This window comes from Amborella trichopoda, chromosome 11 (assembly GCF_054954075.1).
Source record: "Amborella trichopoda isolate Santa Cruz 75 chromosome 11, AtrichopodaSantaCruz75HAP2 v2.0, whole genome shotgun sequence".
NCBI classification, from domain to species: domain Eukaryota; kingdom Viridiplantae; phylum Streptophyta; class Magnoliopsida; order Amborellales; family Amborellaceae; genus Amborella; species Amborella trichopoda.
This window is the reverse complement of record NC_142346.1, coordinates 5,976,219-5,997,189: the sequence shown is the minus strand read 5'-3', so window position 1 is coordinate 5,997,189 and position 20,971 is coordinate 5,976,219. Positions and strand designations below refer to the sequence as shown.

Here is a 20,971-nt window from a genome sequence, read left to right as displayed (position 1 = left end):
AGAATTAGATAGAGAGCGATGTAAGGAAAGAAAAAATATAAGAAAGTACGTAGAGAGAGAGAGAGAGAACTATCTTTGTGGGTTTTTTTCTTCTAAAGTTATATAAAGGGAGATGGCCCTTCATTGTAAATTAGAGAATGAGAATTGAGTAAATTTGATCTTGTGAAAATATCTCTTTTGGGATGGATTCCCTTGCAGAACTTGAGAGAGGGTATATTCTCTCAACCATTTGTTTTTTTTATTGTTATTATTGTTGTTTTATTTTCTCCCTGCATCAATTGGTATCAGAGCAAGTAAGATCAAACAATTACGATGCCGCCTAAACCTGCTCTTAAAATCGAGGATATATTACCGCAACTCATGGATTATGTGGGTCAGCAAATTCAATAGAGCTTGAATACAGTCTTGGAGGGTAATTGACACAACATAAATGAAACCAATTAGGGGATGCAACGATTGGATCAGAGGTTGCAAAGGTTGGAGAACAATCTTCATCGCAAAGAGGGTGTTGACAACCACATCAATCTCGCACCAATAGTCCCACAACAAACTCAAGGCGTTGATCCCGACAGTAATGAAAAAAATTGTAAACAAGATCCACATCTTATAAAGCGTCTACGAGATCCATTTCACAGATTGCAATCAGAGGAAGAAGAATAAGAAGAGGTAGATGTCGATGCAAGAGACGATACTGATAGCCCAAACGTGAAAGAAATTTCGAAACTCAATTGTGAAGAAATCAAGATTGATTTTGGTATTCCAAAGTTTAGTGTTTTTAACTTCCATGTTTTTCCCAAACTTTGATACCAACTGATGCAGTGAGAAAATAAAACAGGAAAAATAATAATAATAAAAGAAGAGGGTTGAGAGAATATATCCTCTCTCAAGGTCTGCAAGGAAATCCACCCCAAAAAAAATCGTTTCACAAGATCAAATTTACTCAATTCTTATTCTCTGATTTACAATTAAGAGCCATCTCCCTTTAAATAAACTTTAGAAAGAAAAAAAACCCACAAAGATAATTCTCTCTCTCACTATGTATTTTCCTACATTTTCTCTTTCCTCACATCTCTCTCTATCTAATCCATCCATATCTCTCTAACTCCTACGTGGAGATAAACCTTTAATTCCCACATGAAGATAACTTTTTTCTTTTGGTACCACTTGTAAAAGGTAACCAAAAAAATACCACCATATCTACCCATTACATCTTATCTTTTAAAAGTTAAAGCTTTCCAAGACTACCCTTTCCTATCCCATGACTTTTTATATTTAAAGAAAAGCTCCCCAAACAAAAATGTTGCCTTTTTTTTTTACTTATCCAAAGAAACCTCCTACCCACACAATAAATGAAAGTCCCCTTTTAGCCCCCTAGGGTACTAATCCAAACTTAATAGAAAAACTATTTCCTAGACATTAACAACTATAAATAAATAGAACTTAGACAGTTTTAGAAATTGTGATTTGCATCATTCTCCTGGGGTTGGGAGAAGCTCAACCTCGAGCATGATTTAAAGTGGAACCCCTTCATCACCATGTAAGATCACTTCTGAAACTTAATCTTCTTCTTGAACTTCATCATCTTACTTAGCCAAGTGCACCTCCATCCTCTTTTTTGGGCATTCATGCGCACAGTGTCCTAGTTCATGGCATCGATAAACACAAACTTTGCAACATCAATTTTTTCTTCATTAAATTTCAATTGGCGCAAAACCTCCTTCTGAGTGTCAAATCGCTTATTGGTGCTCCATTGGTACTCGTAAAGCAATTTGAAAAGTTTCACTTAAAGTCCATAGCTGAAGTAAAAAAACATCGTCCCTAATGGTGGGTGAAGGCCATTTACATATCAAGAAACCTTTTGTCCTTCCGTCTCTTGGAGATTGTTTCGAGCAAGTAATCGATAAAATTCCCCAGTAGAATCTTCTACTTTTTTCTCATTTAGTCAAAGATTTTGGAGTTCTTGAAAGAAACTTTGCTCATGATCCACAGGAAGAAAATTTCCTTTAAATTTCTTTTTCATCTTTTGCCAATCAGTAATTTTTCCCTTCCCACTACGAAATCAAGATTGTTGAACTTGCTCCTACCAGGCTGCAACATACCCGCGAAGCTTGATAGCAACAAGTTTAACCTTACGTTCCTCTAGCAATTCACTCCATTCAAAATAATTCTCAATTGAACCTAACCAATCAATAAAACCTTCGATGTGGAGCTTACCATGAAATTTGAGATCAACTGTAATACCAAAATCTCGTGATCAATCTATAGGACGCGGATCTGGCTTGTAAATTTCTTCATTACGATCGCAATCAGCAACATGGGTTTGTTGTGGGACTAATGGTGCAAGATCAACGTGGTTGCAAGCACCCTCTTTGCAAAGAACAATGTGTAACCGTTGATTCATTTCACGACGTACTTCAGTTCGAACATCCTCTATGACTATGGTCAAATTTTTTATAGCTTGTCCCCAACGATCATCCATAACAAGAGTAGGGTTAACTTGATTAGCTTTTGGTGGCATTGCAAAAAAAAAAAGAAGGATCTTTGGATCTTACTTGCTTTGATACCAATTGATGGGAGAAAATAAAATCAAAATAATAACAATAAAAAAAAAAGACTGAGAGAATATAACATCTCTCAAAGTCTACAAGGAAATCCACCCCAAAAGATATCTTTTCACAAGATCAAATTTATTCAATTCTCATTCTCTAATTTACAATGAAGGGCCATCTCCCTTTAAATAAACTTCAAATAAAAAAACCTACAAAGATAATTCTCTCTCCTTCTATGTATTTTCCTATATATTCTCTTTCCTCCCATCTCTCTCTATCTAATCCTTCCATATCTCTCTAACTCCCACGTGGAGATAAACCTTTAATTTCCACATGAATATAACTTTCCTCTTTTGGTGCCATTTGTAAAAAGTAACCAAAAAGATATCACCATATCTACCCATTATTTTCTATCTTTTAAAAGATAAAACTTTTCAAGACTACCCTTTCCTATCCCATGATTATTTATATTTAAAGATGAAACCCCCCTAAAGAAACCTCCTACCCACAGAACATTAAATGAAAGTCCCCTTTTAGTCCCCCCCCCCCCCCCTAAGGTACTAACCCAAACTTGATAGAAAAACTATTTCCTTGACATTAACAACTAATAAATAAATAAAACTTACACAATTTTAACAATTGCGATTGCCATCTGAGAGCGAGAGAGAGGACTAGAAGAAAAAACATGGACGAGAGAGAGAGAGAAGAGAGAGTAGAAGAAGCCGAAACGAGGAAGGCAATCTGCCAGATGAATCCAGCACCAACAATGACAAACAAGATGATAGTTCATGTGACATCTACCCATGCAGCAAATGAAGAGAAGCCACATTCACAGTGTCAACATAGCAAAATACCGGCCACTTGCAAGCAACCTCTGTTTTGACCGTTTAGATTGTTCATGACGGATCAATAACTCGAAAAAGCAAGGGTTACAAAAGGAATAAAACTCTGTGCTATATCCCTTGAGTTTTAGGCGGTTTCAATCTTAGCACTCTAACTAGTTGGAGTAACTAGGGCAAGTCCAAGTGGACTATCCCGAGTTTTTAAACATTGTTTTTACTCAAGGAGATAATGAAGCTTATAAGACTAGGGGATCAGTGGCCTAGACAAATCTCAAGGTGCTTGTGTACAGCCATTTCTCGGTACTTATCAACAAGACATTTAAGGGTTTCTGATAGAGAGAGGTCTATGTCAGGGGAATGGTCCCCTTGACATAAGCCCCCAATGTGTTCCACTTGCAATATTCGGATGACAGGCTTATCTTTTGTCATGCCAATAAAGATCAAATATATTCTTTGCAGTTAAAAAAAAAAAAAAAAAATTAATTTTTTATGTTCTTCCAAGACTTAGAAAATATGTCATTTGGATTTTTAGTTTTTTTTATGATTATTCTTATTTTTTTTAAGCTATAGAGATTTACAGGTTAGTATTGGAAGTTTAGTTTTTTTTTTTTTTTTGTAAGAAAGATATGGATCAAGATTAGCATGATTGAGTTGCTTATGATATGTTAGACTTGTTTTTAATAGATAAGGGAGAGAAGAGTTTAGTCGTTTTTTTTTTCTTTTTTTTTTTTTTTTTTTTTGTTAATAATGTTAACATTGTATTACTTGGAAAGAAGAAGGAATATAGTAGATAGACGGAGGAGAGGACTAGGATACCCACGAGACGAGTGTCTCAATCAAAAAATTGGTCCGCTGACCCTATACAAAATATAGCCTTTTGAAGTGGCTGATTACATTAAGATTGAACTTTCAAAAAATGGGGCTTATAAGAACGCCCAAATAAAAGGAGCAAAAAAGTGTCTAGCGTCCTAGGAAACCTCTGTGGTCCAGAGAAAAAAAGGAGATGGACCAGTCAAGATCTTCCTTATGTGGTCGGCGCCGGGCTCCATCTTTAGCCAAAAGGTCGGCGAACTCGTTCGACATCTGCCAAATATGCCTTCAACAGACGTTGGTATCCCTACATATGTGGTAAATTTCATCAAAAATCCTAGATAGATACCAAGGGGGGTAGCAATGCCTGCTGCCCATGATACAATATTTTGAGCGTCTCCTTCCACCACCAAGGGTTGGCCACAAGATGGATTAAATTTTTTTAGGCCCATAAGGAGTGCCAAGGCTTCAGCAAACTGAGAATCTCCATGTACGACATATTCGGAGTATGTCATGAGGACATTGTGGTTGTGGTCACGTAAAACCCCCCCAACTCCCGGGTTCCCCGACGAGCACCCATCGAAATTAAGCTTTATGGAATTTTCTAGGGGAGGCTGCCAATTGTGAGGTCTATGTACCTTGAGAGGTTGAAGTTGGATAATATTCTCCCACTACCTGAGAAAGGTATTCATGGGAGTCCCACCAAAGATACTGTGGGTGGAAGCCCCCTTGTGAAAAAGCACTGAAACTTCATTTTTGTGTCCTTGAAAGCTCGTTTCTTTCAAGTCATAAGACCCAGATGGTAGCAGCGATTGCTGCCTTCCACAATATTCTACCTGCATCAGGCCAACGACCGCCTGAGTAATAAACGAAAAGTTCCTTAACCGATGGTCGGAGGACCCAATGAAGACCAAACAAGTGGAGGATTAGAGTCCAAAGTTCAATGGCCGTACTGCAATGTAGAAAGAGGTGAGGGTTTGACTCCTCCTCAACTAGGCACATTACGCATCTGTTTGGGAGGGGCAGGCCTCTCTTTGGAAGCTGATCGAGCATGAGAGCCCATTGACAGCCGGCAATTGAAGGTTTGGACTTTTGGAGGAGCTATAGTATACCAAACTTTGGAGAGAGGAAAGATGGGATTTAACTGGTAGGTAGGAGGTTGGATAAGTTTCTTGTAGAAATAAGCTACTGAAAATTAACCAGACGGGGATAGAGTCCATACCAGAGAATCATTCCCCGACGAAGGTAAGAACACCGGGTAAAGAGCAGCCGAAAGGTTGGAGAAAGCTGAAGTTTCCTCCTCGGTGAGGTTCCTTCTAAAAGAGGGATTCCAAGTTTTATGCCCCCCCTGCAAGGACCATTTCATATGTTATGATAGACTCTTTGTTGGACGAAAGTTCAAAAAGGGTGGGAAATAGGTCCCTAAGGGGAGCATGTCCAATCCAAAGATCAGACCAAAAGTGCACTCTATTGCCTTCTTTTGGATGGAAGCGTAGTGATTGCTTGAACAGAGTATGAGAAGAGGTGAAGGATTTCCAAGCTCCAGAAACCTTGCTACGGGAAGTCCTGTGAGGCACCCATTTGTGGTCCGGAATCTTATATTTGTTCCGAATAACCTGTGCCCAGAAAGAGTTTGATTGGGTGGCCAATCTCCACCACCATTTCCCCATCAAAGCCAAATTGTGCTTTCTAAGATCTCTTATTCCTAAACCACCTTGGGATTTGGGTAGTCGGACTCTATCCCAAGAGATAGGTGATGTACGGTTTTCTCTGCTTCGCCAAACCACATAAAGTTCCTCATAAGTTGGTCCAACCTGTTAGCCACCGAAGCTGGCATGTGGAAGATGGACATTAAGTATATAAGGGAGTTGGCCAGTGTAGCTTTAACTAAAATAGAGCGACCAGCCAGGGAAAGAAACCTCCCTTTCCATCCAACCAATCGCCTATCAACTCTGTCAATCACTTGGGCCCAGTTTTCTTTTTTGGCTTCCCTAATCCCAAAGGTAACCCCAAATAAGTGGTGGGTAAGTCCTCCACTAAACATTCCCAGGAAGGAATAAGGGTTCTGATTTCTTGAGTTGTGAGACCCACTCCCATCATCTTTGATTTTTCCATATTCACTTTGAAGCGTGTGGCATTCTCAAAGCATTTGAGGAAAAGCTCAATTTCATGAGGAGCAGCATCAAGGAAGACTAAGGTATCATCTGCATATTGCAGTTGTGATACCGAAGGAACTTGTGGGCTGCAAAGAAATGCCGAGAGAAGGCCTTCTTGGTAAAGGCGAGAAATAGACCTGCTGAAAACCTCTGCAACTATTGTAAAGAGAAGGCGAGATAACGGGTCCCCTTGGTGAAGCCCCCTTGAGGCTGAAAAATATCCTTTTGGACTTTTGTTTATAAGCACCAAGGGTTGGATATACATCCTTTCATCCATTTTCTCCATCGCAGTCCAAAATTTATTCTGGCCATCGTCTCATCCAGTAAGGACCAGTCCACGTGGTCGTATGCTTTTTCCCAATCGATTTTGAAAATCAAGCTTGGTTTCTTGGATAAGTGCCTAGAGTGAATACACTCATGGGCAACCAGTGCACCATCCAGGATCAACCTTTCTTGGGTGAAAGCAGATTGGGACATTGAAATGATCATAGGGCGAACCTGCTTGAGTCTGGAAGCCAGGACCTTAGCCAGAAGTTTGTATGAAGAGTTGAGCAAGCTAATAGGACGAAAGTCCTGTGGCTCTTCAGCCCCTTCTTTCTTTGGGACAAGGGCTATAAACGTGGCATTAATTGCTTTGTTGAGGATCCCCCTATGATAAAATTCTTCAAAGAAACTCAGAAGATCAGGTAGAAAAGTACCCAGAAATGATTTAAAGGGGGCCATGGGAAACCCATCCGGCCTTGAAGCTTTGTCTTTGGCTAATTGGTCAATGGCGCTGGAAATATCCTCTACTCTAAAAGATCTTTCCAACCAACTTGACCAATGATTAGGAACTGTTAGGAAGTCCAGAGTGGTCATCCTAGGCCTGTGTCCCACAGGGGCAGTTTAGAGAGACCTGAAGTAATGGAGGATGGTTGTTTCGATTTCATCAGGCTGGGTAAGAAAGCAGTTATACACCTTCATTGTTTGTTATTTTTATATTATTTGTTATTCCTTATAAGTTTATATTTAAAGAAAAGAGTTCTTTCTTTGTAGAGAGAGTAATTGGAGAATAAAGGAGTATGATCTTGTGAGAAGACCTTGGGGTGGACTCCCTTGCAGACCAAGAAAGAGAGTATAATCTCTCAAACCTTTATTTTTATTTTTCTGGTTTACTATTGTTTTCACTACATAAGTTGGTATCAACGCCTTAAGATCCCTACTGATCACAAACAACTGTTGATCTAGTTATGGAGTGCATATATCAAATATTTGAGCGATTAGATCAAAAATTTGAGGGACTCCAAGAAGACTTGATAGAACGTATTGGCAAAGTAATACAATAAAGTTTACAATATCTGTTTAGTAGATTGCAGAATATGAAAAGGTAGATCTAAAAGACGATGACAATAACCTAAACGTGAAAGAAATTTTAAAAATAAGTTATGAAGATGAAAATTTGTGTGATGCACTATTTGAAATCCAACCCAATGAATCTGAAACGGGTAAGGGCATGTCTTCCCAATTGAATAACCCAAAAGAAAAAAAAAACACTGAGTTTGAAGTTAAGCTTGACTTGAGATTCCCGTATTCTACTTCAAGTTGCACGCAAAGTATTTGACGAATTGGTTTATTGAAGACAAAGTACTAAGAAGAATGTTGGAGCTGCATCATCAACTTTTGAGAAGGCCTCTGAAAGATTAAGTTCAACAAGCTCGAAGTTGAGCTTCTCCTAACCCTAGGAGAATGATGCAAATAAAAAATTGATTTTTCATTTTTCAGTTTTATATTTTCTAAGACTAAGAAAATATGCTATTTGAATTTTTAGTTTTCTTTAAGGTTATTCTTGTCTTTTAAAATTGTAGAGATTTAAGGGGTAAAAATGGAAGTTTACATTTTGTTTTTAAAAAAAAAAATGGATATAGATAAGAATTAGCATGGTTGAGTTGGTTAGGATATACTAGACTTAATTTTAAGAGATAAGGGAGAGATAGAGTTTAGTCTGTTATTTTTATTTATTACCTCTGTATAAGTTTGTATTTAAAGGGAAGAGGTCTCTTCTTTATAGAGATAGGTGATTGAGGAATCAAAAAAGAGTTTGATTTTGTGAAAGATCTTGGAGTGGATTCCCTTGCAGACTTAAAGTTTGTCACTGCATCAGTACTGATGCATGGGAAAATAATAAACTAGAACAATAAAAATGAAAGTAAAGGTTTGAGAGATTATACCCTCTCTCTGAGTATGCAAGGAAGTCCACCCCAAGATCTTTTCACCAAATCAAACTCTTTATTTATTCTCCAATCACTCTCTACAAAGAAGGGCATCTTCCCTTCAAATACTAACTTGTAAGGAACTATAAATAAAATAAATAAAAATAACAAACTAAAATCTATCTTTCCCTTATCTATTAAAAACAAGTCAACATATTCTAACCAACTAAACCATGCTAATCCCCATCCATATCCATCTTTTTTTAAAAAAAAAAACCAAACATTCAATTCTACCCCTTAAATGTCTGCAACTTAAAAAGACAAAAATAACTCTAAAGAAAACTAAAAATCAAAATAACATAGTTTTTAAGTCCTATAAAAATATAAAAATCAAAAATTATAAATCATTTTTTATTTGCATCATTCTCCCAGGTTTGGGAGAAGCTCTATCTCGAGCTTGTTGAACATAAATCTTTCAGAGGCCTTCTCAATAAACCAATTCGTCAAATAATTTGTGTGCAACTTGAAGTAAAACACTGGGATCTCAAGCTTAATCTTAATTTCTCCTTCAGACTCAAAGGGTTGGATTTTAATTATTGCATCACACATATCTTCTTCATAATTAATTTACAAAATTTCTTGCACGTTTGGGCTATCGACATCTCGTTTGTATCAAGATCTACCTCTTCATATTCTTGTTCATCCTGTTGCAATCTACTAAATACATCTTGTAAACTTTATTGTATTACATTGCTGATACGTTCTGTCAAGTCTTATTTAAGTCTCTCAAATTTTTTATTGAATCACTGATATATTTGATCTATCCACTCGATAACTAGATCAGCAGTTGTTTATGATCAACATGGATCTCAAGGCTCTGATACTAACTAATGCAGTGAAAAATAATAAACTAAAAAAATAAAAATGAAAATAAAGGTTTGAGAAATTATAACCTTTCTCTGGGTCTGCAAGGGATCCACCGCAAGATCATTTCACAAGATCAAACTCTCTCTTTATTCTCCAATCACCTATCTCTACAAAGAAGATACATTTTCCCCTTAAATACAAACTTATAAGGAATAATAAATAAAATGAAAATGAAAATAACTAAACTTTATCGCTCCCTTATCTATAACATATCCAAACCAACTGAACCATGTTAATCCCTATCCATATCCATTTTTACAAAAAAAAAAGCTAAAATTTTAATTCTACTCCTTAAATCTCTACAACTTAAAAAGACAAGAATAACCCTAAAGAAAACTAAAAATCCAAATAATTTATACTCTACGTCCTAGAAAAATATAAAAATAAAAAATAAATTTTATTTGCATCAGTTCTTTTCTACTATAAATATATAGTTAGATAATGAAAAAAAAAATGCAAATAATAAGAGTTTATTTTTGGATCTTGTGAAGAGATCTTTTTGGGGCGAGATCCCTTGCAAACCCTGAGAAAGGGCATTATAAACTCTCATTGATTTATTGTTTCTTTTTATTTTTCAGGTTTATTAATTATTTCCCGACATCAAGTGTTTTGAGGTGGCATCAAGACTCAAGGTAAACATGGAAAAGACAATGTTCTGAGGAGCTGGGGATTTCAGATAACAAGTGGTACGAGTTAGCGAGATTGGGTTAGTGATGATGATAGGCCTCCTAGTAGATATCTAAGTTTACCTTTGTGTGTGGGTAAACCAACTAAAGGAATGTGCACAAATGTGCTAGAAAGATTCAAAGTGAAGTATGACTCATGGAAGACCAGGTACTTGCCTATGGGTAGGAGGATTACCTTCATTAAGTCCATTTACCCATCTAGTACATGTCATGTTTACAAATCCAGCTTCAGTTGCGAAAAGAATAAAAAAACAGTTCATAAGGAATTTTGTGGAGCCGGTCATCATGGAAGGCATAAAATCAAGGGAAAATTACAAATAACCCCCAAGAATAGGCTTCCTATGCAAAAACTTTTTTTCTCACTTTTTACCACAAAATATGCTTTCCTAGCAAATACCCCCAAGTAAAAAAAAAGGCACATTTTTTACTAAAATACCTTTTTTCCTACATAAAAATTTAATTTTTGCTGGACATTCTTGTGGGCTTACACAGTACCAAAAGCGACATGGGCTACCGGACCCCGTTAAACTAGAAAAAGTGCCGGATCGCTCTTTGATATTGCCAAACCGCACTTTGGACTTGTTGCCAGACCGCATGGGTCTGTTGTCGGACAGCATGGGCCTATTGCAAGATTGCTCTTTGGCAGTGCCGGACCGCATGGGCCTATTGCCGAACCGTTCTTTGTTAGTGCTGAACTGCATGGGCCTATTGCCGGACTGTTCTTTGTCAATGCCAGACCGCTTGTTTATACTGCTGGACAGCCTTTTTTGTGTGTTATGGGAAAATTTTAGTCAGTGTTAGAAGAGAGAGAGGGCATTTTGGTCCTAAAAACTATAACTTTTTGGCTAAGGGGGTATTTGCTAGAAAAGTTTGTTTTAAGGTAAACGTTGCAATAAAAACATTGGTTGGGGTAAGTTGTAAATAAAATTCGGTCAAGGGTGGTTTTTGTAATTTTCCCTAAAATCAATTTGGTGAAGGTAGGCCAACCTAAAGCAAGGAGGTTCAGAATTACAATGGCAATGAACAAGCCTCTTTAATTGAAGTGAGGGGGGCATTTTTGCTCTCAATCTGAACATATGCAAAGAAAGTAGTGGAATAGAAATACATAGTGGATGAAAACGGAGGGATGCTTTAAGCATATGGGGCATGGGGCTTTTCAGGCATATGGAATGGAATCGAATGCCGTAGAGCAAGTTTTGAGGGTAATGTAAGAATGCTGGTAAACTAGCAAGTCAACACTTAAAGAAGAATGACCAGAGTTGTTTGCCCTGGTTCCGAAAGTAAACATAACAGTGGAAGAGATTATGGAGGGAGTGGGCCAGTAAGCTATGTGGACTCAGTCATTTGGGAAAACCTTAACTACCAAAGGGATTGAAGCATTCAAAAAACCTGCAACTGCAACCACACAGCCTCTACCTTATGCCGAGGTTGGAGCATAGGATGGAGCAGGTTCCTGAAAGTACAAGAGAATTCTCATATCGATCTGTGTGTACAGTTACACGGGGGATAACTCTATAGTTCATAGGGTATGGTCCATCCCAGGCCCACCAAAGATGGGGTGTTTGTTGGCTCGCAGGATTAGTTAGAGCGTTGACTATGGAGAACTTGTCAAAAGGGCTTTTGCCAATCCTTAACATTTGGTTGATGAAAGCTGGATGAAGAAATGGTGTGTCACTTGTTTCCCCATTGCTCTTTTTAACTTATTTGGACCTTTGTCCTAGACCTATTTGCTATATCTTGGATGGTAATGTCCTCTGTTGAGGATCTGTTACATCCCTAGTACCTCCCTCCATTGACAAAAAGGGTAAGCTATTACGAAGACTAAATCTGCTGGCTGTCATATGGCTCACTTGAAGAGAAAGCATAGATGCTTTGGGGCATATTTTATTCCTAGGAAATCTCTTGGGGCATATTTTGGTCATAAGAAATCTGTCCCCATAAGAGATTCTTCTGCCACACCACCGCTTTCCCATGTTGTTTCATGGGAAAGCGGTTGGCATGAAAGCGCCCACAGTTCACACCACCATACAAAATAGTGACATTTCGCGAGAAAGCAGTTTCATACTTTGCGAGGTATGAAGTGGATTCATACCTCAGATTCATACCTTGGGAGTTATGAAGCCAGTTTCACATCTCGTGGGAACTCTCTCTCCTGGAAATAAATTTCCCACAAACCAAATGTACCATAAAGGACAAAAACCAGTGGATTGTATGAAGGAATACATCCAGACCACAGTGCCATGGGTAAGGATTAGTTGGTTTTAGGGGGCATAGTCTCAATAACTTTGTATGAAGGAACACATCTGGACCACAGTACCATGGGTAAGGATTAGATGGGTTTGGGGCATAGTCTCAAATAACTTTGGAACACAATAGCACACAATTGCATATTCCAGAGAGGCAAAGGCCAAGAAAGAGGAGCACAACACTCCACCCCATAAAAAAAAGGAACAAAAAAAACAAAAAACAAAAAAAAAAGAACAAAAGAAGAAAAAGATAGTGAAGTTGAAATTCAACGATAGTTTGAGAGGGAATCCAAGACCTGGGATAGGTGGCTGAGTGAGGTATCATTAGGGGTCTTAATGCCCTACTCGGGGCCTCTCCAGTTTTGTGGCTCACGTGAGGCGGAAGCTAGGTCCTTACTCTGTTAGTTTAGATGTATGGAAACTGGAAGGGATAAGATGATTACGGAGGGAGATTCCAGCAGTGGTATAGATAGGGCAAGCAGCAAGGAGTGCCCATCGCATGTACATAATGTGTTTGAAGAAATATGGCATCGTTTTGGAAAGCTTGGGATGAAATTCAGCCAAGGATAAAGAGAGACTGATGATGAAGATGATAGATTAGCCAGATAAGGAGTGTCGAAATCTGATTTAGTGCAACTCTGTTTTGAAATTTGCTGATAAAGTCTGGTTGTACATAGACTCAATTTCATAAAGAAATAAAGAGAGCCCACACACAAGTTTTTAAGGAATGTAAGAGAAACCAGACACTTTCACATCAGTTCCTATAAATGAAACTTCGTTAACAAAAAAAAAACTTTTTTTTTTTTATGCTGTTAACTGTGTATCAAGTATCCTTCTTCAGAGAACTCTTTAAACTTATTTCAATGAGAACAATGCTCATCAAAAAATAAACATGCCATCCAACATTTTTGTTATATAGTTATATTTCTAAATTTCTAAAGTTTTATAAATATCAAACAATTCAAGAAATAAAGATCATAGACCTACATCATTCACAGCTCATTTTTAAAGCACACCTCAGGTCAAAATACAGTTATACTTAGTCATTAGAATAACTTTTCACAGCATTTTCCTAAACTATGCTGCCTATATAGGCAGCGGACAATCACCACCAACAGAATCACAACCCCCAAAAAGGAAAAACATGAAAGAACCAGAATCCAGCATGTCATCTGATAAAACATGAATATGAATAAACATAAGATTAATTAAACTGTAACATCAATGTCAAAGTAATGATACACACGCACATGAGTGCTTGCACGCACTTCCATATATATCGATCCCAAACTTAAGACCGCTTAACGGATTTAGGTGCAAACAGAAAGAATCACATATCCACATATATAAAACTGAAGCTACAAACAGCATATCTATGGAGTCCAATGTAAGGGGGAACAGTTGGATACCCCGTGTCTTTTGATCTAAAGTCTCTACATCAAGCTTATCCCTTGACGAAGCTGGAGTGCTGTCTGGGGCATCGGTGACCAATGTTAAATTTTTCACGTTTATAATCCTGCCAATATGCAAAGCAAGTTACTTCGGAGATGGCAACAAGAAACTAAGGTACTATATCCACAAGCTGAGAAGGGAATAAAAATTGGTAAGGATTCAACTGTTAAACATTAAAGGTCAAGATACATAATGTTAAAATTCATAATTTACTGTCAAACAATTTTATTCTAGAAAAGGTAGTCACACCTAAGCAGATTAACAAGTCTAAGAACTCTAATCAGAAGTTGAATGTCATGTTAGAGCCAACGGTTCTAGTAGGCCATGGATCAATTTAAAATGTTTAATATGCCTATGATATATGAAGCAATACATATAAACCCCACAAGCAGGAAATGTATCAGCAATTTATAGTTTAGAAAACATAATAACCACCCCCAAATCACATAAGAAGCATTCAATTTTATCTGCCGATTCCAAACCATGGTCAATTCAACAACCTCAAGTAGCTGTGGAAGGGGAAGATGCCACTGATGTGTCTCAAATATAATGAATATGCATCAGGAGTTACACAATATTTGTCTCACAAGCAATCTGGGAGTTTGCTACCATGGAAGCTACTATACGAACATAGAAAGTGCTTCTAATTTCATGTTCCTGGGATTGCATCGATCTTGCTCGAGACTGGTACTTTTTTGTAGCTCTCCAATAGAAAATTTGAACTAAGAATGGATTATGTGTACAATAATTTGACAGAGACTTAGGCTTAGATTATGCAAGACCTAATAAATTCTAATTTCCTAATACAATAGGCATTTTGCACTCATCCTATAGTTCCTAAAGTATGCATAAATAAATCCTTCATGATCATGGCTCTAGAACTCTCGCAAATCATGATCATATTTCAAACAAGGACACACTTATATTAAACTGACATGTAAAAAGTTTAAAATATCAATCAATATCCACGCTGTTATCAGCTTGCTTATACAGGTCAACAGGCCAAACACTTAAAAATCGCTTTTTCTCTCTCTCCACCCTTTCTCTGTCTCATCTTTTCTCTCTTTATTGTTTCTCTCTCTCTTCTCCCTCCTCCCCTATCTGCCTCTCCTGTCATCATCTTTTCCTTTAGCAGTTGTTACAACCTACTACTCGTAAGGTGAGGACTTTTTGTACTTCTTCGATTATGCCTACCCCATTTTTCGTACATGAGCACCCGTCAGCATGGTTGCCTACAGGGGTTTTTTGTATTTTAATAGTTACAATATTAATATATAGACAACCTTCTCTTGAAAAACAAAAAACACATTCATGATATTACTGCTTGGTCTCATCTCATAGATAGCCAGTCGAATAAACTCACCAACATTTTCAAACAGTGATTGATTATTGATACCTTCTAACCCAACTAAATATGCAAATATATATTAAAAAAAAAAACTACATGGAGTACTTTGGCGCTTTCGAAAGACAAATTGCAAAAAGAAAAGAGGATACAAGAAGTATATATTGACCATAAATTTATTTTAATTAGCGAAAAAAATGTACATGAAAAGTATTTATTTACGTTTAGTAACATAGGATAAGTTTACCCAAGTCCAAGTGGATCCACAAAATCTACACCCCGAGGTAAAGACTGTAAACTAGTGAGTCCCTTTCGAGCCATAGCTGCTGCCTTTAGGTCATGTGATTGGGCTATTGGTGCTGCCCTTGCTTCTCGCATTTCACGTACCCTACGACCAAGCTGCATAAAGAAATCAAGAAAAAGAGACAACATTGTTTTCAATGTTATATAACCAAAACACCACATGGGTAGAACCAGGAACAACATGTCAACAACTGCGCAACTAGTAACATCTACATGTCATTCAATTAACGATGAACTCATGTTCACAATAATAATTGAGGAAAGTGAGTTATGGACAACAAGAGTAAATATATCACGCTACATAAAAAGTGGCTACCTTGGCCACCTATGCTAGGAAATACCAGTAATATCTCATTTTTTTATATCAATCACCCACTATTTTTGTTGGACTACTATAAGCATGAATGGCCACATTATCCCCATTGAAAATCCACCATAGTTATTCTACAGAAAGAGAGATAGAGTTATATAAACAGTGAAGCACCAGAAGCAAAAATGAGAAAAAAAAATTGTAAAGCACAAAATCAAACAATAAAAACAGAAAGAGAGATAGAGTTATAGAAAAAGAGAATAACACAAAACAGATGTTCAAAATAGTTTTAGATATAATTAGAGAGAGAATAATGTGACAACAACAATAGAGTGATATAGAACTGAGACAGAGAGCCACAAATCAGTCAATACAAAAGAAGTGAGAATTGTAATCAGAGAAAGATTCAGAGTAAGAGAGAATAGAGAGAAAAGTTAGATTATTAGAGTTCAACAAAGATGTTGAGGAGAAAGAAGAATGGACAAAAAAAAAAAGGGTGAAAGAGGTTAAAAAAAGGGATTAGTCTGAGGAGGTTTAGAGGGAGAGATTACAATTTGACATACTCCAGAGAGATTTAAGGAGAGCAACATAAAGTTGGAGAGCAAAGCTAGAGAGGGAAAGATTAACCAAATACCTCAGCCTCATCAACTCTTTTCCAGCTATTTGGCTCCTCACCATCCCACCCTCTCTCCACCGGTTCATCCCTTCCCCCCTTCCTGCCATGGCCTCCAGCTTTCGCAACAGGTTTATCCCTCAACGAGGAATCCTCGTCCCCCGAAGAGATACTCAGAAGCTCCACTTCTGAATCGTCATCATCCTCCATAGCCCTTCGAGCATTCTTCGAATCCCTAGCTTTAGGATTTGCCCCTCCCCTCTTGTTAGAGGGATGAGGAGGAGGAGGAGGAGGAGGAGGCTGGATCAGGTTAACTACTGGTCGTGACGGCCTCGAAGTTGCTGAGGACGGTCTCTGGTAAGGGAGTTCCCGCTGTGCTTGCTCTCTCAGAGCGATTTGGAGGAGCTCATCCTCGTCAATGTCATCGCTATCAGTGGACATAGCGGATAAGGGGATCTGAGAGAATTTGTTGAGCTAGGGTTTGCTCTCTCTTTTACTGAATTTTCTCTTTCACTGTTCTCTGCAATTTGTTGCAGATGATAACGGATGGCGAAAGGTGAGCGAGAATTGCAAGGGACAAAAAGGTTTGGTCGTGCCGTAATCTCTGATCTTTTTATCTCCTATTGGTTTTGGGTCTTAGAGAGAGAAAGACGGGTCGTGTTCCTTTTGTTCTGGGTTTTAGAGAGAGAGAGGGATCGCGTTTCTTTGCTTTGGGTTTTGGGTTTTGCGTTTTGGAGAGAGAGGACGAGGTACATGGCAGGATGCGCAGTTGGTGTCTGGGACGTGCATGTGTGTTCGAGCGCAGTACTTCGCGGTGATCAATATGAAACGGATGGGTAATTATGAATAAAGATGAGGACTGTGTTTTAAAAAACGAGAGAAGGGGAAGACCGGGTGTCTGGCGATCGCGCATTATCAAATTATACATGTGGTCTCTCGGGAAAGACGCGTGGACTTTCCATAGTTTATCTTATAAAACCTCTATATTCACCTCCATTCGCTTTCAAACTTTGTAATCGGTTTTAATAAAAAATATATATATATGGAAAAATACGGAAACCAATCGTTTACATATGGTATAAGGAGATCACAAGTATTATTGTCTATCAAATTTAAAATCACGTGGTTGCAAAATAGACTAAGTCAAATTGTTTTGTCAAGTTGGTTGTTGGTGATAGACCTCATATTATTTTCTTCTATCTTCAAGATTCATTGTAATCGGCCTCTATAAATATAGAGGCACGTATTTTTATAATATTTTATCCAAATAATAAATATGTAGCTATTGGGCTTTGGATCAGTGGACGTAAAGCTTTCGCCTAAATCACATAAATCTTGTTGTGGTATTTCTTTTCTTCTCCCGCTGAAACACACGTAAATCTTGTTGTGTTATTTCTTTTCTTCTCCGGTTAAATCACGTAAATCTTGTTGTGTTATTTCTTTATTCTCTCTCCATAATCTTAATGTTTTGTTATTTTTTTTCTTCTTTCTCTATAATCTTATGTTATATCTCTTCTTCTCTTTACATTCAATGTTTGTGCTCATGCTCTCTCAAACTAAAAAACCTTCATGCTCATGCTCTCTCTAACATGGCAAAGAAAAAAAGAAAAAAAATAAAAAAAAACCTCCCGCCCTCAGTGTCGTGCCATGCAATTATCAAAGCAAAAGAAAACCTTCGGTCCACCCAGTGCCGTGAGAAAACATCCGCTCCAGTACAAAAGAGTCAAGGCAAAATAACCTTTCCAATTTCAGTTTGGCAAAACCTCCGGCCCACTTAGTGCCGTAAGAAAACATTTGCTCCAGAGCAAAAGAGCCAAGCAAAAATAACCTTTCTATTTTCAGTTTGGCAAGTTGGGCACCAACTTCAGGGGAGTGTTCAACACTCTGTGCACCAACTTGAAGGGGAGTGTTCAAGATAGACAAAGTTGGGCAATTACTTCACTCTGTGCACCAACTTGAGGGGGAGTGTGGAGTCTTCAAGATAGACCCAACTTGCTTCACTCTGTGCACCAACTTGAGGGGGAGTGTTGAGTGTTCAAGATAGACAACTTAAGGGGGAGTATTGAGTGTTCAAGATAGACAACTTGAGGGGGGAGCACCAACTTGAGGGGGAGTGTTGAGTGTTCAAGATAGACAACTTGAGGGGGGAGTGTTCAAGATAGACCCAACTTTCACTCTGTGCACCAACTTGAAGGGGAGTGTGGGGGAGTGTGGAGTGTTCAAGATAAACAACAGGAGAGTGTTCAAGATAGACCAAGTCAAATTGCTTGGTCAAGTTGGTTATCACCAAGCACCAACTTGAGAGGGAGTATTGAAGATAAACCAAGTTAAATTGACAATGTTGAAGATAGAGTTGCTTGGTCAAGTTGGTTATGGGTGATAAGCCTCATATTACTTTCCTATGTCTACAAGATTCATTGTAATTGTGTTCTTTATGTATTTGTGTAATATTTTATTAAAAAATAATGAAGATGTAGCCAGTTAGAGTTTTGGATCCGTAGACGTAAAGCTTATGCATGAACCATGTAAATCTTGTGTTATCCATTTTATCTTCTTCTTCTCTTTACGTTAATATTTGTGTGTATGCTTTCACAAACTTTAACACTTTATGACCCATCACAAGCCATCAAATTTAAAATTTAATAGTTAATAGTAATTATTGCTTCTTTATAACAAAGATAAATGATTGCAAAATATATAATCCCAATATGTCAGCGAAAGTTCCCTACATTTATTAAAATTGATGAGCCTAAGGTTAAGTGTGTGGGCGATGCGAGGCATTTGCAAACTTCTAAATCACTTTCTTGAATCACTTGATCTTGGATCAAGATAAGTATCACGATTTGAGGAATTTGGAGTCCATAAAATTCTTGATGAACCTATTTTCGGTAGGTCCTGTCTTTTAAGATTTGGAGTCATGTCTTGGATCGTCCACCCACGATACTGCTGCGGATGGGCCAACTAGTGATCTAGTCATTTAGAGCTGCCGAATTGTGATCGAGGCATGAAAAATATAAAATGGGTGCGGCTTGTATAGACCTAAGGCTTTTAACGCTCAAAGTAGAGCACACCTTCAAGTAGTATCGAAAAATGTGGTTTTGATACTGAAAATCTTTGTGATAGCCTTAAAATATATTTTCACCTCTAATTATAAAATTTAAAGTTTAAAAAATAGTGTAGATCGAGCATATCTATGAAAATCTTAGAATTGACGGTCAAAAAATGTACCTCCAAATGCATCATTTTCAAAACTTAAAATCCATTTTTTTTTTTCCTCATGCCCATGCATATTGATGCCAAGATGATCAATTTGAGGATATTTAGGCATCAATACAACCTCTTCTAGTCAAATTTTTGAGGTGGGCTATAATTTGATTGTTTAGAGCCTCGGCTCTATATAGACTTTTTCCTTTTTATAATGACTTAAATACTACATGACAATTTTTTATGAAAAACGATTTATATAGAGCCGAGGCTTTAAACAATCAAATTAGAGCCCAACTAAAAAATTTGACTATAAGAAGTTGTATTGATGTCCAAATATCATCAAATTGATCATCTTGACATCAAGATGCATGGACATGAAAAGAAAAAAAAAAAAATTTTCAGTTTTGAAAATAGTGCATTTTGTGATGTATTTTTTTATTGTCAAATTTTATGATTTTTAGGTTTTCATAGATCTGCTGGATCTACACTATTTTTAAGCTTTAAATTTTATAATTAAAGATGAAAATATACTTTGATTGTTTAAAATCTCGGGTCTATACAAACTCCAAAAAAAAGCTTTTCCATAATCCATTAGAAAAAATTGGGCAAATCCACATAATCAGCTCATACCTGCCAAATGATCCAAATCGACCAATTTTTTAAAGAAAATAGTTTGATAGGCTGTAGCCCTATCGAAATAAGTAAAACCTCACCTCATACCTCATCAAAAAGTGAAATTATTAAAGCATTAGAAAACTTTTACTTCAATTATCTCGTCTTTAATATTATAATTGTAAAAAAAAAATAGGTTTTTAAGCTCTAAAATAGTATGTATTTTAACAAATTGTCTAGAGTGTATATTTCACTCTAAAAATAGGCGTTCAAAGATTTGCAAGATCTGTGTATTTTTTAATTTCAAATTTTATTGCCATCTTTAAAAATTGATTTTAGAGCCATTATAAAAATTTTCATTGCCGAAAGTACTTTGTTGATGATGATTTGGGTTAAAGCTTTGGTTTTCATAAATCATAAGCCTTAAACTTCATCCATGTTTTAAAACTTTTGGGTAAATCAAATGAAAAATTTAGTCCTAAGGGACCACCAAATTTTCCTATCATATTAATCGCCCTCCACGACAGAAATTGCGACTGTTCTAACTTCTAACCGCGTTTGGCCGATGGGATCTTTGTTGGTCCACGACGCGGTAAATAATCAAAAAGAAAAAAAGAAAAAGAAAAAGAAAAGGGTGAGGGCCAAAAATATATTATGACTCTAAATTTTGGGAATGTAACCTATTAACTCAAAAAAATTCCTAATTGTACCATTAATGTACGTA

At 37.2% G+C, this 20,971-nt stretch overlaps 1 protein-coding gene across 1 annotated transcript in view; it reads right to left on the bottom strand.

Annotated features, from left to right (window-relative positions):
- The window catches only part of LOC18444309 (exocyst complex component SEC5A), a 64,456-nt gene extending 47,325 nt beyond the window's left edge, over positions 1-17,131 (bottom strand). The window contains exons 1-3 of the mRNA XM_006854484.4: positions 16,450-17,131; positions 15,450-15,601; positions 13,815-13,921 (exon numbers count right to left, since the gene is read on the bottom strand). Of these exons, the coding sequence (XP_006854546.2) occupies positions 13,815-13,921; positions 15,450-15,601; positions 16,450-16,869 (679 nt within the window). The 5' untranslated portion in view covers positions 16,870-17,131. The remainder of the gene's footprint in view (positions 1-13,814; positions 13,922-15,449; positions 15,602-16,449) is intronic.
- Between the last annotated feature and the right edge of the window lie 3,840 nt (positions 17,132-20,971).